The 20,000-nt window shown below is 35.0% G+C and overlaps 1 protein-coding gene across 13 annotated transcripts in view; it reads right to left on the reverse strand.

Annotated features, from left to right (window-relative positions):
• Positions 1–20,000, reverse strand: part of LOC135213543 (rho guanine nucleotide exchange factor 18-like) — a 1,147,377-nt gene that overhangs the window by 27,888 nt on the left and 1,099,489 nt on the right. For 11 of the 13 annotated variants that reach the window (XM_064247496.1, XM_064247500.1, XM_064247499.1 and 8 more), the window contains 3 exons: positions 17,960–17,992; positions 12,897–13,090; positions 8,854–8,931 (listed from right to left, as the gene is read on the reverse strand). In XM_064247496.1, coding sequence (XP_064103566.1) covers positions 8,854–8,931; positions 12,897–13,090; positions 17,960–17,992 — 305 coding nt within the window. The remainder of the gene's footprint in view (positions 1–8,853; positions 8,932–12,896; positions 13,091–17,959; positions 17,993–20,000) is intronic. The other 2 variants (XM_064247497.1, XM_064247498.1) reach the window with 2 other exon arrangements.

Here is a 20,000-nt window from a genome sequence, read left to right on the forward strand (position 1 = left end):
AAATGGAAAACAATATACCAACACATAATTTCCAAAATAACTGTGAATAAAGTGACATAGAAGAGTGATTATATGAAGGATTGGGAAAGACGTGTTGTAGGAACAAGGGAAGGCTATTAATAATCGAAGGCAAACTGAGTAAATGCCAACAGGACGGATCTCAATGCTGTACTAAAAACCAGATCCGACCGATTATTTATTTTCTCACATGCTCACAGACAGCAACACAAAAAATATCTTCAGCAGCGCAACACAACGACAAAAGACAACTTAGAAAACGCAACAGGTATGCCAACAAACGAGAAAAAAATGAGTAAAAGTTGGTTTCTTAAAGCAACAAAAGAATAAGAATGGTAATAGAACAAAGTAACTCAGGATCATCAACTTAGGTAAGAGACATCACCACTTATTTCCCCCCACCCCCGCTCAACTGTTCATTGTTATAACCTTTTACTGTTATAAATCATGTAATTATGTATTGTTTTAAGGCTTATGGCAAAAGATGAAAGAAAGGAATGAGGTTTTGGTGTTCGACATTTTATATACTTGGGATCTTGGGATGAAGCTGCATGCCCCATGTCCCATAGCCATCTGCAGATAACAACGATGTTATATACCAGAGAATTCTAGCATCCAGCTGTGGTCACATATCAAGGAACTGGCCAGGCAATATGTTACGTCATGAATTAGAAACAAGGTAATTAAGTAAAATTAATGAAAATTACCTTCATAAATAAAACTGAAAACAATAAGTGCTTGATGCAAAAATTAGATTAAAAAAATTATACAAACAATTGACTCTTTCCTAGTTCTTCCAAAATGGCATCAATGAAGCCTCTTATTCTCATCCTCATTGGTGGGTGGTAGATATTTACTGTCAGGTAAAGGGGAAAAATGTACATATAAGGAGAATGAACTTCCGTTAACCTAATGTCTCTTCAATAAGGCCATGTTCCCTTGATACTGGCAAATAAGAACGTGGGAGGACGCACAGAAGGGTGATACGTACATAAACACACATGGAAATTGTCCTTTTCATCATACTCAAATATACAGCAAGGATTAATTAGGCTTCTAATGAGTCAGCTCACCTTGAATCATCACTGATAACTGAGCTGGATCTCACAGGTTCTCTGTAAACCTTTTGTTTGTACAAGAAAATGATGATGAATCTGACTCTCTTCCAATTCCTCATGATTTTTTTTCAAAGTCAGAATAAGATGGATCAAAAATTTGTCAGCAGCAAAAGTACACATCAACAGACCATAAATACACGACGACTACGAATCTGTAAACAACAGCCTACACGCACTCAAATAAACTGAGCACAATCAATACTGGGACACAAAAGTGGCGGAGTTCACTTTGCTTAATGACATGACAGAGATTACCAATGTGTTGTGCCAAGAAATGTGGTGCGTCAATGTTGGTTGGGATTCACACCAGACCTCTAAACGCCTGAAAAACGTTCCATAAAAAAAAAATGTTCGCTTTAAGCGAAAACATTTTGGTTTCATGGGAAAACGTTCTAAACTGAAAAGCCTTGTATAGAAATCATTCGGAAAAAAAAAACTCGTATTTCTCCGTGTCTGTGGTTTGGTCGGAGTCCAAAGGTCCACACGAGGCTTCTCACTCGCATTCACACCTCGCCCCTCTACTGTTATTGTAACATTTTATCACATTGTCTAATCAGTCAGTATCAGAATGACCCAATACACTTACAGTGATAGGTACAGTAGGTAAAAAAAAAAAAAGCACACTTGTCCTAGCTGTTTTCATTCGACCAGTTTCATAACTTGCAAAGAGACTCTCTCTCTCTCTCTCTCTCTCTCTCTCTCTCTCTCTCTCTCTCTCTCTCTCTGTCATTATGACACCTTGCCCATCCACACAATCAAGCATATTCATATAAGAGGAAAATGGCGTAAGTATTAACCAATGATTCGACATTAGATTCAATATCCCAAACAAGTAATAAAACACATACTCACACACTGACTGAAGACCAACACAGACGAATCAAACTTGCACAAGGTATACCACACAGAACACCAAATACCTGTATACCAAGGTATACAAAGTACCTGCAGCAGCTTCTACTCCCTAGCCATAAACCCTAGTTAAAGCTTGGCAGTCTAATAGGTGGGATGATTGCGACCACGTGACCCACTGACCTTTTCTGCCACGCGTGATATTACAGCATAAAACGTCGCCCCCCCCCCCCCCCCCCCACCACCCCCCCCCTCCCCCCCCCCCCCCCCCCACCCCCCCCCCCCCCACCTTTATCATTTGTTCCTTTAGCCTAGTGGCCGTATCGCTGTGAAGATCTGGTCACCTTTGACATTACTCCTCCAGTTTTTTTTTTTTTTTTTTTGTCTCAGTTGTCATACCCACGCTAATCAAGAAACCTAACTTGGGGCGTATACAAGGCGTTAATTAAATTATGCTTTTCCCGTTTTCTCCTCTTCATGTATGTATGTATGTATGTATGTACCCGTTTACAACTTCTCTTACTGAATCTTCTGCAAACCAAAGGTTAAACAGATTATACAATTTCTGGTGGGGTAGTCAAATTCCAGATTACGAAGAAGAAAATATATCAGAATTCCTTACTATATTCTTATAATGCTCTCGCTCTGTGACTGACCTTATTAGACTATGATTAAGTATCGTATATTTAATCTCAACCACAACATGGTGGCGCTTGCAAATAAACTATGCATCCGAATCACTCTCCAAGTACTATCGAGATGTTTCAAGACGATTTATCGACAACCGTGGATCTAAAAGGCCAAAATCGGACCGAATATAAAGAAATACATATCTCCCTACTAATGATAATAATAATAAAAAAATTCCGTCGACCAGCTGAGATCGGTAAATACACCAGTTTGGAGACTAAGATCTTAACGTCCGTATACTTCAGCTCAAAAGTACAAATGTTGGGGATGTGTGTTTTTATGAATAAATAATTATTAGATCATTTCAAAACGAAGATCCTAAAAAACACACTTTCAAGTGATGTCAACTATATAATTAAACTACAGAACGCAGTCAAAAGTCTTTAAGCACACAAGTAAGAGAGAGAGAGAGAGAGAGAGAGAGAGAGAGAGTGCAACTTTAGATTTTCGTTTTTAGTAACTCTTGTTGCCAATTTTGAAAAATTAAAAGATTTTCACTTTAGTTTTCCCACGACGTCAAATACTGCCCGCTAAATGAACAAATATACATAGTATAAACGGAATATACAAAAACATTAACGTTAGCTTTAGTGACAATTACAACTCATATAATCTGCTAAAATCTATGAAAAAAAAATGGCAACTTACTTTTCAGAGGCAGACAACCGATTTTCAATGTACGTAACCTTTAGCAAAAGAGTTATATGTAATAAGAATATACATATACATACAATTGCGTAAGTGTACAAACTGAGAATTAGTTGCGTATAATCTATGCATAAAAAGTCTCCATTAAACAGGAATATTCGCTTCCTTCCAGGTGGGCAATGAAATATTGACATTCTTTTGTCAACTACCACTGACATGCATGCCAATAACTTCTCCAGCATTTTAACAAAAAGTATAAATTCGACAGGAGACCTATATTCTGAATGCTGTTTGATGATGATAAATGAATAAATAATTAATATGCAGAACCAATTCTCACGAGTGGGTCGCTTCAACAGAAATAAATACTCGATATAAATGATTTCTTTATCGCTAGTTGTCTGGTTATCTGCAAGGATTTAATCATGGACATTTGGTCTATTAATGATATATTAAAGATACACTATACTTTCAAATAGCTTTTGCTTAGCGTATGGCATTCCCGATGATTCAATGGACTTTGCTCAAAACAACGGTAAGTTTAAAACGAAATTGCATGACTTGTTTACATAGACTATTTAATTTCATGAAAACTCCAGCATCCGGGTCAATTTCGGAATTACGACCTCTTCTAGATGAACTTCATCAGCGATTATAACTTACTTTTCTGTCTCAACGACGTTCGAGGTTACTTATTTATAAAATTAAGACCTTTCCACTGTAATGGAAAGGGTAGTTAAAACATAGATGTCTTCTCTTATAGAAGGCTCCAGTGCGTGTTACTTTGTCGTAGGTATCCAACCAGGAGCTGCTGACTGCCTCGTCTCGAAAAGTCAGTGAGCTCCAAGACAAAATCAACAGAATGTACATTAAACTTCAACTATGGAGCAGTGATTACTGTTGTGTATGGTGAAAGAATGAGAGAAGTTGCTTAACACATGTATCAGGGTGCAAATAAACACAGGATGGCAGGACGAGATAGGAGGCAAGTCACTGAATAGGCTAAGGAAAATAAGGTTAACAGGGTATCTCCAGGGGATTTGGTTCTAACTTGAAGTGGCAACAAAAAAGGGCATGCATGAACCAGGTGTTGAACTAAACCTCCTTTACGGAAGTGATGTGTGAAAGTTGAATGAAAATGACTGAAAAACAATTTAAGAGCTGTAGGGATGGACTATTTGCATGGCATAACAAAAAAAAAAAAAAAAAGAATTGAAAGTCAATAAATAAGATATGTAGATATGTCGAACTGATTACAATCTTAGATGTAAAAGGACAGACCAAAATAGGCTGATGAAGAGAGTGTATAATTCCAAAGCATTATCAAGAAGTAACAGAGGAGGACTTCGTAGAAAATGTTGTAGCAGTTTTATGCACAGAGATTTATCCATTACTAAGCGACTAAAGAATATAACAGTGACTGTTCACTTGATTTTTCCTCTGGATCCACGCCATATTAGGTAATTTGGCTAAATATCGAGTAATTATGGATATGTATTTATATAATATATATACATACACATATATATAAAAAATAAATATTCATTTTTTAACAATACATTGAATCCATATATATGTATGTATAATTATGTAAATTATAATATATATTATATATATATATATATTATATATATATATATATATATATATATATATATATATATATTTATATATATATATAATATATATATTTATATATATCAAGTTTGTATAAACGACGTCGGCGAAATCAGTTTAACCTACATTCAGTAGTTCAAAAATGTTACAAAAGTCAAGAGATTGTATAACATGGGCTGTCATAGAAATCTACTTGAAATAACTTGCAAGTTCTAATAATCATTATCATACTGGAAACCAACCACAACAAAAAATAATTTTGGTAAAAATTAGAAATATAGAAAAATGTATATTAAATACAAAGCACGCCCCCACCCCCACCCCACCCCAATCAAAGGAGGTGGAGGGGGTTGGGGTTGGGAAATAGCAAACCTGGCCACATCTCCTTTAACCGAACCTGGAAACTGAAATGGGCGACCATATACCGAATGCCATATACCATATACCTGACACCATATACATCGTTTCACCTTTTCATTGGCCAATACCCTTCGTGATGGGCGCCGCTGACTCCAGTGGAGACGGCGACGAGGAACCACGAAAAACGAGAGCACATTGACTCGACTGTCAACGACATGTCGGAGGGAAATAATGTCTTTAAAAAAAAAAATGATTCTAAAATAGGCAACAACAGCGATGACGTCATATGTTTATCAATGACTGAGTTTGGCTTTACTACTGTTCATTAACCTCCTGGAGAGGTTGCGATCACCTCTGTTCCGTTCCTCCACGTGTGCGGGTGGCTTGAATTTATACATGTATGTATGCATGTATGTATATATACATATATAATATTTATGCAATATAAACACACCGTATCGTGCTTCTAAGAAATCAGTAGAAAGATTCAAAGTAGTATTCTTGTTTATCCAGACGGAATAAATTTGTGTAAATAAAAAATATATTTCGTTTGTATAAACAAGAATATTACTGTGGATCCTTCTACTGATATATAATATATATATATATATATATAGTATATTATATATATAAATATATATATGTATATATAATATAGGTATATATACATACATATATTATACAAAATATATATTACATATATTCACGAGTATTTATATATATTATATATTATCTATATATATATATAATTATATATATATATATATATATGATATATAATATATAGATATATAGTATATATATTAAAGCATTATATATAGCATTACATTATACAGATGCATGTATGCATTCACATACATACATACAAACATACATACCCTCCTTTTAACTGCATTAAGCACACAAGAAGTGGCTCTTCGTTTTACTGTTGTTACGTAATCCCGACACCTTTCGAGACTTCGTAAATCATCTTAGTTACCACGCTCGCATTTACCTTACGCTTTTCTTTAATATTTTAAAATTGTTTACATTATTTTTGTTCGCCTGTCAACACTATTATGGTTCCAAGTATGTTGATTTAATGGCTGCGCGTCTGTCTTTTTTTTCTTTTTTTGGAACAACAACACTGACGACATGCACATGGACAGGGAAAAGCATGCGTTGGTAAGTAACGTGCGAGAGAGAGAGAGAGAGAGAGAGAGAGAGAGAGAGAGAGAGAGAGAGAGAGAGAGAGAGAGACGAACATCTCGGCACACATATACACCATAGCCGTTACACTGATAAAACAGAACATCCATGCAAAAGAACTTGCAACACTGCACTGCTATAATAACGCAACAAAAATGAACAACAAATAAACATTCTTTCCATGAAAACAAAGATTAAGCCTCAGGCAACTTCCGGTCGTCACAAAAATAAAAGAAAATAAATGTAAACTTATCTTCGCGATAGATATGATATCAGTAACCACGGCTACTTATCTTATTTCCCTCAATGTTATTCATGTCTTTAAAACATTCTGCATTCTGCCAGTGACATAGAAAGTTATAATAATAATAATAATAATAATAATAATAATAATAATAATAATAATAATAATAATAATAATAATAATAATAATAATAATAGAGAATCTAGGAGGACCTCGATTTCAACACGTTTATCCCCGGGCTTACGCATCATCATCATCATCATTATAATAATAATAATAATAATAATTGTCATACTATAATGGGCGTAATAATAATAACTGCGAGAACCATCAGCGATTAATTTGTGTGTGAGGAACTAATTTGTGAGTGAGTAATCGATGATGATAATAATAATAATAATAATAATAATAATAATAATAATAATAATAATAATAATAATAATAATAATAACTGAACGCTGTGTGTAATAATGCAAACTGCTGGGTCGAGTAGTCACTGAATAGCTTTCTGAGAGATTGTCTTCGTGTACAAAGGAACTTTTAACATATATAAGAAAATAATAAATTAGCTTTATATGAACAATGGATATAATGATCATGTGTAAGCAGTCTCAGTAATTATTTATAACAATTATGAATATGCAATGTATAGTCTACCTTTAAAATATTTTGCGTCATTTATCATACATGATAACTATGTAAAGAATTATGTATGACATGCATACATATGGTTTATGAATAATGTATGGACTACTTTAGTGCAATGGTTTTTTTTACTCCGTGCCACATAAATTACAATAAAAATGTAGTAGGTCTTTCATTGCACCTATTTACAAAGGCACTTCAATGGCGTGTAAGTTTCTGTCCTGTTTGGGAGCATATCCACATTATACTTGAAGTATCCACCATATTTCCACTGATATGGTCCACTTGCATATTAAGTTTCCACACTATTTACTGCTCATAATGATTAATAACTTACAGCACTTTTAACAGAGACGTTTTCTATCTCTTGTAAATGATGCGAAGTTAAACGAAGAGAGAGAGAAAAAAACTGGTTATTTCACTTTCCACCAAATATGTCACAATGGTAACAGATATTAAATGAATGTCATCATAGGTTATCGTGACCTCACTGAACGAACTTATATAAAAAAAAACTCGCTACAAAAAAATATGTAAGCATACTAGGTGTCTCTAGGCGTGTGTACATTTTTTTGGTAACGTGTATAAAAAAAACACCAATGTTAAAAGTTAAGTCAAATGAATTCTAACTTTTATTTTTATACAATGTGAAGAAGAGGAGTCGAGGTGGATGGCTGAGTAAAAAGAGAAATAAGAAAGTGAGGTAAATAAAAAAAAAAGAGAGATGGAGAGACGAGAGAGAGAGAGAGAGAGAGACTGACACGCAGACGACACGACAAGATACAGCATCCAAATTAAGAATAGAACTGCTAAGACGAACGGAAATCGTGCACTACCATCGTAATATAGATTTAATGCGACTTTTTTCTTGCTTGCTTGCTGGTGGGAGGGAACGGGGCGAAAGGCGAGGGGAGGGGAAGGCAATAATGGGAGTAGATTAACAGATGACTTAAAAGGATCTACTACGAAACAAAAACAGCGAATGGCCAGCGGCAGGAAATTGCCACTGAAGCTAAGAGAACCTGAAGATGAAATGGAAAATATGGTGGAGAGGAATCATGAGCCAATAAGTTGGACGGTGCACAAGAGAGAAAGGGAAAATACAATAATAAATCATACGAAAGAGTGGAGGGGGAGGGGGAGGGGGAGGAGGAGGAGGAGGAGGAGACATACAGAAGGAATCACGAGCAGTAAGTGGGCGGTGCAGAGCAAGTGACGATCACAGAGTGAGGAAAAAAGAAAGGAAGGAAAAAAATAATACAATAATAAAACATATTCAAAAGTGAGTACGGGATTGAGAGGGAAGAAGGAGAGGGAGAGAGGGGAAAAAAACAAATGGAAAGTTGCAGCTTGCAGTAGCAGCAGCAGCGGTTACAGACATACACACACACACACACATACGCGCTACGTACACACACACACACACACAAACGCTTTCTCTCACTCGCACACACACATATTTAGAAAACTTACTTGACTCCCAACTTGGTAGCGACTCGCTTCCACTGAGAGAAGCCGGAAAGCCGTCGGACGGGGCTGGACACACAGCCACTGTTGGGGGCGGGTCGGGGGATTAGCAGTGCGGGCCTCGCGGGCCTAGACAACAAGCATCATCCACTGTTGTAGGGGTGTGGGGGTGGGGGTTGAGGTGTGGGGGGGGGGGGGGGTGATGGGGGCAGGGGGTATATGGCGCCGGGAATAGGGGTGGCAGGGACGGGATGGGGGAGGAGGAGGGAAGGGTTTTAGTGGTTGGGGGACACCACCCACCCCCTTTTTTTTATACAGTGACAAAAAAGGAAAAAAAAATACACCCCAACAAAACAACAACAACAACAACAACATCAGCTTATCAAAAGACATCCACCTTTCCCTTTACAATAAAAAAAAATCAATGAAAAACTCTCTTTCTTATGATACTTTCCTTTAAAAAAAACATTAAAAAGGCCCCCTTTCTTTAGTTAATTTCCCTTTTTCAAAAAAACAAGAAAAAGGTTCCTTCTCAAATTCTATTACTTTCCCTTTTCAAAAGAAAAAGAAAGTCACCCTTTCATTTGTTACTATCCCTTTTCAAAACACATGATAAAGACTCCCATTATAATTCCAAAAACGTGAAAAAGGGCCCGTTCTAATTTTGGTTACTGTGATCAAAATTAACAATGACCAATAATATGTATTTACCTATTTCAGTCAATTCAAATAAAAATTTCTGAGTATTCTTGGAAGAAATTTCTCTTTCATATGTCCTAAAATATCTCTTTATTTCTCCTTCCTTGAGAATCAAGTTCCGACCGGTACTCTTTGAAGTCATCAATGAGTGATGGTTATATGTGGCTTCTTAAGTATTAGAGAGCGGTTACATTTTGATTGATTGTTTTCACCTACAAATTATCAAGAACGAAAAACAAATAAAGCACTTTCCAGTTGACAACACATGAGGTTTGATGTCACAACAGGAAAAGGTAATAAAACAATAAAACAAAGGAAACCGTTATGCAAATAAAAAACGTCCCGAAAAACTGATCAAAACAAAGACGCAATATGAAGGAAAGGAGAGAGAGAGAGAGAGAGAGAGAGAGAGAGAGAGAGAGAGGAGAGAGAGAGAGAATATAGTGTATACACATGAAAAGAACAAGGTAACTTCTAATCGCAAAATAATAATAAAATAAAACATTAAAATTGGACATTTGGGATGTAAGTAGTAGACCAAGATGGAATATTTCACTAGCTAGGCAAGAAGAACAATAATACGTGAAAGCGTCCAAACATGATGGATACATAAAAAAAAAAAACTCTTGATTCTGGTGACCTACAAACCATACATATATACAGAACGGCTATACCACTGGAGTTCGACTCTTCAAAGAAAGACGCCCTCAGCAGCGGAGCGCCCTTGAGCGCACAATATTCGAGGCGCGACCCATTCGGTCTGGCCTCGCTGGTATCAACAATACTTACTTCAAAAGGCAACAGAGATGATACAGTTACTCTAGGAAAAAAAAAAACAGGGGGCAATAAATATCACCCGGAGGCGTTAACTGAGGAGGACAGGAGAAGGCTTTTGACCTTCTGAGCATGTTACGGACTTACAGCTGAACTAGCAGAAGCATCAGCAGCAGCAGCAGCGCCGAAATGTGTGGAGCGTGCTCGCGTGCCCGCAATACCCTACGCGTGGTGTACGTGTACCCAAAATTAAAAAAATCATTGCCGACTTCTTTGTCTCTCTGATAAAAGTGCTTTCGGGCATGCAGTGATGAATTGTGAGGGGGAGGTAAAAGAAAAAAAACTAATACAAAAAATAAAAATTCAAAACTGGAGTCCACAGTCTCTCGTTTGCTACCCAAAGTGGTCGAAGTGACTAAATCTCATTTTTTAAAATTAGGTTTCACATGCTTCCCCTGTCTGTTCTCGCTTGATTCACCCGAGGAAAACCTTATACCAAAAAACAAGTAATACTTCACTAACGACAAAACGTCTCAAAACAATTATAATTAAGCCGTATCGCATCAAAACAGTCGAGTGAAGAGTGTGTGGACCAAATTGGTGTGCGTTTGTGTAAAAAAAAAATAAATCATATTAAATATGAAAAAAAAACTAAAGAGGTACTGAATCTCTAATAAACAGTGATAAATGCAGTGACTTCATCACACCTCCAGTCGCAGGCTAAGGCGTCATTGCTATGTGTGTTTCAAAAGGTTCTCGTTGTTGCCAGTACTATATAATAAAAAGAAAAACTGCTTGGGCAACGGACGTGTCTCGTGATATCTTGGGGGAAAAAATGATTTTGTTAAGTGTGAAAGCTTTTCCTTTTAAATATTTTATCTTGGAAAAATGACTTTGTCCATCGTGAAAACGTTTTATGAAATTGTGGAAATTATGTTTTGAGAGATTGAAAAAAAAATTTATTTAGGATAATCAGCAGATATTTCCTGCAGATATTTCCTGCCCTCTGCTGTGATACGATGCTGACCACATCACGTCTTCGAGAGAGAAAGAATATTTAAAAAGAAAAAGCAACAGCAAAATTAACTGGTTATCAAAACGTTGGCAAAATAAAAAATTGAAATTAAAAAAAAACTATCACGTGGCAAACTTATCCAATATGGCAAAACTTGTAAATCATAATACCAGGCAGGCAACCGAACGAGACTGGTTCACCTATTTATGTCAGACCAACAAAAAGATCGGTTATTGCTTTAGATTCATCTCTTTGTTTTTGGCACATCAAAGGGACGCCTTTGTCAGCGTGGGAAGCAGCAGCAACAGCAGCAACAACAACAACAACAATGAATAAATAAAAAAAAAATATCTAAAAGCAAATAGGTAAACCAGTCCCCCAAAAAATACGACTTTTAGCAGAAACGCTTAACTTTTTTTTTTTTTAGTTTTTTAAAGCAAACGGTGCAATATGGCAAATTACAAATGCCCAGAACAGTCTTTCATTACATCAGAGCGTATTAACAGTCCAAAGGGGGTAAAAGGGATAGGGAAAGGGGGGCGGGGGACAGTTCAATTTTCAAGATGCAAAAACTGATTAAAAGAAATCGAGTAAGGAAATGAATGTCATATTCAAATAAGACTGGAAGACTGAGATTCGTCAATAAGTAAACGAAGTGAACAAAAATGAACACAAAAAACCGCACGAATGTACAAATCAAAAACTCAAAGACGAAAAAAAAATGACAAAAATGCACAATTGCTGTGGAACACAGTGAAAACACAACCAACTTATTGAATGAAGAAATTCTTTTATTTAGGTTGTACTTTTTTTTTTTCATTTTGTTTTACTGAATATTATTTACTGTCAACCCTCGTTGTGTTATAGCCACCACAAGGTTCTAACGAGGTTTACTATTGAACTACTCTCTATGTCCTGAAGAAATCATCTAGGGAATATAAAAAGAGCAAAAGGGCTGACGTCATTCAACGTACAAATCAAAACCAGGCTAGGACAACAATCTGCTTAATGTGCGCAGATCCACTGCGGAAACTTACTACTGCGCAGAAATGACGTCAGACCTTTGGCAGTTAAACAATGTGATTTAAAACAGAAGTATACTCAGTCTCTATGGCGCATAGATGTATGCGCTTAGTGCTTTTGGCGTTTATATAAATAGCTTCTTCTAATATTCACTAACGTATGGAAAGTATTTAGGCCACTATCAAGCAATAGGTCAACTCAAGACTGAAAAAACAAATAACTGCTGCTCTATTGCTTTCTTCAAGCCTGCCTCTGAAGAATACGAAAAAAATATATGACAAAAATATGCAAAAAAATAATTAATAAATAAAGTGACATTTGTCCTATTGATGGTTCAGAGGCATAAAAAAAAAAAAGACTTTCCACCCTTGTACTATCCCTTCCATTCTATCTTGCCTCTGGCTAAAAAAAGAAAAAAAACAGGAAAGAAAAAATAACCCAAACATTTGTCCTATTAATGGTTGAATATCAGAGGCATCCAAAAAAATATATATGTAAAAAAAATACAAAACTTTGTCGTCGTCTTCTCCTTCCTTACCTTGGTGAAGACACACTGGTGGGGCGCGTCGGCGACGAGGAATGAGCAGCCGCTGACCTCGAGCGCGCGACAGCCGCCGTCTGCGACTTCGTGGCACCCGGGGCGACGCCCGTGCCCCCAACGGCGTAGGACCCCAAACTAGCGCTCTTCGTGTTGGTGCTCAAGCCCACTGTGCCCCCGGGCTTCTGAATGACCTACAGAAACCCAAAGGAAAGTGTGAGTACGATCGACACATAAAATATGATATTTGTAAGTTGTGTTAAAATTAGTACATAAGACAGATTACAAAATTTTGTTGTAAGATACTACAATTGTAGATTCACATCAACCGTGCATTTGACGTCTAGGCCAGTCCCTTACGACGCTCCGGATTGGCTGTTGATAAGCTAGTCACATGGCTGTAAACTCTCAGTCTCTCGAGAGAGTTCATGCAGGTAGGATGCATGTTCCATCTCTCCTAGACACGTCTTTCACAAGTATCCCTGAGGAGAGGTGGAACATACATCCTGCCTATACGAACTCTCTCTCGAGACTGAGAGTCTCCAGCCATGTGACTGGCTTATTAACAGCCAATCGGAAGCGTCGTAAGGGACTGGCCTAGACATCAAATGCACGCTTAATGTGAATCCACTACATTACATAAATATATTATAGATAATACCCGTACGCATTGTCAAAACACTACTATGTAAACATACTTATATGCTCTGTATCCTTGTAACGAAAATAACGGCATTCAGAGATCTCTTCAACCTCATGATTCAGATACTGAATAAATCAGATTATACAGACGCTATATAAACATGATAGCTTAAATGCTCGTTATCATAATCATCTAGATGCTATAAAAATGTATTTAAGATTAAACGCAAACACGAGTACTTTGATGTAATGAGATCGTAAGTATGCATATTCCGTATAAAAATGGCAATTTATATTCAATTATCATGCTTCATTGTGTACGTTCGAGTTACGTGCAAAATGTGACATATTGAGAAAAGTTACTAGAAGTTATTAATAATAACTACAATAATAAAACATGCAAAGAATTACAAGTTCAAAGATAAAAACTAGCACACGCTGAAGTATGTCATATAACACGGACAATATAAATCTAAGAGATTACTATAATTCTAAGAGCTAAGTTCAATATCAAAAAGTAACACACGCTGAAGTATGTCAATTAACACGGACAACAGAAATCTAAGAACTATGAAGGAGAATGTATAAAATCTCAACTATTAAAATGAATAATAGTGATAAATAACCCAGCAGTAATAAAATAAGTGGCAATTTACAGCTGGAGAGAATAAATAATTGAGATATGCCCAGAGCAAAATACAGAGAAACTGTCGCTAAAAGATTAACTAATCGACTGTAGTATGAGTGAAGTTTTATATTCAAATTCCGCATTGTTGACTAGAAGTGTACATTACACAACTTCATTATCGTCTCGGGTTCATGTTACTTTGCTAAAAATAAAGTGAAAAATAAAACAAAAATCTATATATAATATATATATTTATTATATATAATATTATAATATATACATATCTATATATATATATATATATATATATATATATATATATATATATATATATATTTGCCAAGAGAACCATTGTCATAATCATTTTTTTTTCACAACAATATTTAAGGATAAGAGTACTTACAATTAGTTCAAAAGTCATAGTTTATTTTCTCGGCACCTTTGCTGTCTTCATTGGTGCTTTTTTTCCCAGTAGACATGAAAATCCCCCGTTTGTTTCTGATACTAACTAAAGTCAATCGGTAAATGTTCATCCCTTCAATTTACTATAAGAAGTAGCCTGACATCACGGTAAACTACGTCTTTGCAGAACTACGGTAAAGTATTACAGATTTTCTACTAGTTAGTGAAATACGGGTAGTAATCACCGTAGAGTTTATTTCACGCTCACGGGTTCGTTGAATAACCTCACCAATGCAATAGGGAAGAGACTATCCAATGGGTAAATAAATTCTTCCGCCTCTTGTATCCTAATCGATTTATTTTTTAAAACATAGACTACGATTATCTGTTTGAACTTAAGACGAACAATGAAATCAACTAATGCCAGAAGATACCCAGGCATTTTTTAATTCACCCATTCATTACAGCAAGCAGTAATGTCATTCAACGGCGTTTAAAATTCAATAGCGGCTGATTTCTGATTTGCTTTCACTACATCCCAAATAACTCCGTTCCTGCTATGAACTACTAACCTTTAGAGTTAGAATAGTTGATGTTTATTTTCTGATTAGCTAGAATAACCCTTATCGTGGGTCTTGTACTTCCTGCTTATAAACTACAACATTTATGTGCCCCTTTCGGTTGTCAGATTGAACTGGTAATTGTGGTAGCAGGGGATTTTGTTATTTTAGAGCAAACTGAGACCAGATATTTGTAATACTGTTGCGTTGTGTAAATATCTATTCGTTTAAGGTCACGAAACCTGTTTTGTTGATTATCTCTCTACAACCCCTGAAAGCTAAAAATGTATGTCTCTAAAAATGAAAGGGATTAAGGTGGATTATGTCATCTACTTTCCTTTTCGAGATCTCTCTCTAAAAAAAATACAAGATATGTACAGGTCTTGACCTGTTATCTATCTGTAAGATAGATAACAGATATTGAAATTCAACACAACTGATTAGAGAGCTGTTTTTATAAATGAAACGCCCCAATAGTTCAATAGTATGTAGTACCTGTATAACGTCAAATATTCTACAGATTATTAAATATATAAAAAGCATCATCAGTATATTGTTAGTTTATAATAATATTCTACTCATCAATGGTCACTAACAATTAATTCTGGTGCAAACACACTTCTGAAAACATTTTAAATAATAAATGGAGACATAAATACCATCTTCTAGTTATAGTGAGAATTGTATATATCATGAGAAGACATGCAGATTTTATTCCTTCAATAATAATAATTAATAATAATAATAATCAATAATAATAAGTAATAATAATAATAATAAATAATAATAATAGCAGTGCTATTAACTACAACATTTAAAATATCGAAATTTCACAGCCGACCAACAATACGATCTCTAGCGTCTATCTAGTCTGCCATCCAAGGAACAATATGAAACAACGATTACTACAAAAAGACAGAACGGTACAGGAAGTGAACAGATCTACACCGGGTCTAAAAAAAAAATAGTACTTGAAACTAACCTACTCAACATATATATATATATATATATATATATATATATATATATATATATATATATATATATATATATATATATATATGTATATGTATATATATATATATATATATATATATATATATATATATATATATATATATATATATATATATATATATATGGGTATATATATATATATATATATATATATATATCTATATATATATATATATATAAACATTTATTCTGGGTGTACCTGATAAAACTCAAAATAAAAAATAAACGACTAACACTAAAAGAGAGATATAATTTGTGACTTCGAAGCCACAAGAGGAATTTATTATTATTATTATTATGTTCTTTTGCACGGTTATAAAGAAATACATATTGCCAGAAAACGAGCTGACTTTCAGCGGGAAACTTCACGTAATTAAGAGCATTTTCAAATCTCAAGCAATTATTAGCATAAAGATGACAAAGATTTGGGTAAAGAACAAATTTATCAGGTACACAAAACTTGACTCATTTTTAAAACGAGATATTACCCGTACTAAAACCTACAGAGATCTCCATTAAAAAAAGGAATGAGGGCAGTGTCTGAAAACTACTGAGTAGATACTGAGACAACCGGACAAAGATCACATCCAAACATATTCCACATTCCACGGTTCACTGCCGTTTATTACGAGACCACTTTAGAGCTGATAAATCTTAAACTGACCTCGGGTTTCTGGTTGAAAAAAAAATAATTGGTTACAATAAAGGCAAAGGTTCATCAGAATTTGACTACGGGTAACTTAAGTAGATACTCTTTGGCAAATATTTAGTTAAAAGATCGCAAACAATTACGATATATTTATTCTCATTTTTTTCTAAAGCCTTCAGACTTTGTAAAGTTGTAACAACGTGAAAATTTTAAGGTCATTTATTTAGTAATCCAGATTCTCATAAACATGTAACTTTTATTGCAAGGACGAGCGGTATTTATATATATACAGATATGTATAATGATGTTGTATATATATATATATAATATATATATATATATAATATATAAGTATATATAATATATATATATATATATATATATATATATATAAATTACAACAATGTAAATCGAGATATATATATATATATATATATATATATATATATATATATATATATATATATAGTATATATATATATATAAAATTTCACAATAATGTAAAATCGAAGGCTCTATGTGAAAAATATATATACAAAATATATATAATATATATATATATCTATATAATATATATATATATATGTATATTAAGATAATATAAATTTTACAATACGTTAAAAATCGAATATATACATACATACATACATACATATATATATATATATATATATATATAATATATATATATAATATATATATATATTGAATATATCTATATAAATATATAAATTTACAATAATGTAAAATCGAAGGCTCTATGTGAAAAAATATATACAAAAAATATGTAAATGTCCACAAACCAAAATAGAAGCGAAACAATACGTGGAATGTGCAAAATGCCCGAAGGAAAATATGTATGCTAACAGAGAACCACCGTGGAGGAAAAAATCTGCAATCTACGGTAAAAATTCTTGTGACTACAGGGATTACCCAGACAAGTGTCACATGGGGGGAAGGGAGGGAGGGAGGGGATGGAGGGGGGGGGTCGGTTGCTAGTTACAGAGAGAGAGAGAGAGAGAGAGAGAGAGAGAGAGAGAGTGAGAGAGAGGACGAGAGAGAGAGAGAGAGAGTAGGGTGGTGGCGGTGATGGCTGTGTTGGGGGGGGGGGGGGGGGGGTGGGGGGGGGGGGGGGGGGGGGGGGTATAAAACACATATAGCTCACCAGTGTTGTGAGTCCGGCAGCCAACTGGATGTGCTAGAAACACAAACAGATTGTGATCACAAACTTACCACAACAAACAAAAGAAAATACACCTTAATTTTTTTTTTAACCAATCGTTAAGGAGGACGTCAGTTTCAGTGAGGCGTTGATTGATCGTCTACTCAAAGGTGCCTTTCCTGTGGTTACTTGTAAATGGGGGAAATTAAAAATGCAACACAGGGGTGTACAGTGGAAAATCAGTAAAATGCCTATTGACAATGTGCGTACGTGGGAGTACATCGAAGCTTTTATGTGCAACACAATAACAGCACAAAACAATAATACTATTTTTTTTTTCAAACACAACATTAATGATAAAAAAGACCACAGATCATTCTCCATATGCTTTTCTTACAGGCAGTCTCTCTCTCTCTCTCTCTCTCTCTCTCTCTCTCTCTCTCTCTCTCTCTCTCTCTCTCTCTCTCTCTCTCTCTCTCATAACGCATTCCACAGAGTAGCAATAAACTGAGTAAGCACAAAAGCTGTGGTAACAACGAAATATTTTCATGTGGAAATTTAATCATATCTACCGTGAGCCATGCATCATTTCCACAAAAACAGTAATAAACAGCGTACCAAAACAATGTAGTCTTTTCGTTTAATGTATTTTTAAATTTAAACAAATAAATTCAAAACTCATCCCCGTTTACAGGAGACATTTTTTCCTAATAAGATGCCTCAAATTTGACTACAAACGTCTGTGATGTAATACTATCATCTATATTTTAAATTCTTCAGAATCTGTCCTTTTTTTTTTTTAAGGAAAATTTCAAATAGTCTTCACACAAACAGACATACTGCCATGAATGCGGTTTTGACAACCACTGGCTTCCTGGCACCACAGCTCACACATTAAACCTCTTTCAAAATATATCTAATCTGCGGATAACCTACAAACTATTGTCACTTTTCACATACGACATATTCTGTTCTGGGAAAGATTCTTTACAATTATTTCTCATAAGAGCATTCTATTAAGTAAAAGCTTGCATGCAATGTACATGATTTTCTGAATTTGTTTTATGCGAACGAATTGATCATAAGAGGACCAATTCAACCTGTCCATAACCAAACTAAACTTCTTGAGGACTGCCAAAATGTGTAACTGCAGACAAATGCACAATACAATTCCTCTTTTACCCACTGCTCTCAGCTGCGCTAAAACTGCACTGTACTGTTTTAACATATGCTTACACAAACACAGTTGTTGAATTGTTGTGAGCAGTTGCTGACTGCAATGGCAAGTTTGAAAACGTTAATAAACTTGTAACATTCATAAACACTCTACAGTCGTTACATGAAATTTATTAGGGACTTTTACTCAACGTCAAATACATCTGAGATACTCTCGAGTGAAAGATCCAAACTTAATCTAGCAACAAATGTTTCTCATTGCAGTCAGGCAACAGTTTGCAACCATTCAATTACTCGCTTCGTGCAATACTTTCTCATGAAAGTTGCAACGTGCACCGAGATTAACAAGGCATGCATTACACAGCGCTGTTCAATGACAAGTGCGTTAAGTCTACCATACGTCTGTTCTTCAACAAGTGCATCCACTCTAAGTGATAACTCAATCCACCGATTTTCTTTTAAACGGAAAAAATAAAAAATAAAATATGAAGGTGCGCCGCAAAGAATGGTATTGGAAACCATTGTTTTCTCTACTTATTCTTTTAAGTAAAAAGCTTCACATGATGCAAGTGACTCATGAAAGACTATTCCTGTTAGTGCTCATTCAAGAAAAAAGCTTTTCCGTTATCCTGTCCCATACCTGTTGAAGCCTGAAGCAGATCATCAACAGTTTAGGATCTAAATACGCTATAGGCAAGTATGTCTCACGTGGATATGCCAGGAAGACATTTAGATGCACATATGTGAACTTGCACTTCAACACATACAAACAAACGATATTTAACATTTTAATGCTGAAATTAATAAAGTATTGCTTTGCTCACTTAAATACGTAGTACAATATTCTCTCTCTCTCTCTCTCTCTCTC

The sequence above is a fragment of the Macrobrachium nipponense genome, chromosome 43, assembly GCF_015104395.2.
Source record: "Macrobrachium nipponense isolate FS-2020 chromosome 43, ASM1510439v2, whole genome shotgun sequence".
Taxonomy (NCBI): domain Eukaryota; kingdom Metazoa; phylum Arthropoda; class Malacostraca; order Decapoda; family Palaemonidae; genus Macrobrachium; species Macrobrachium nipponense.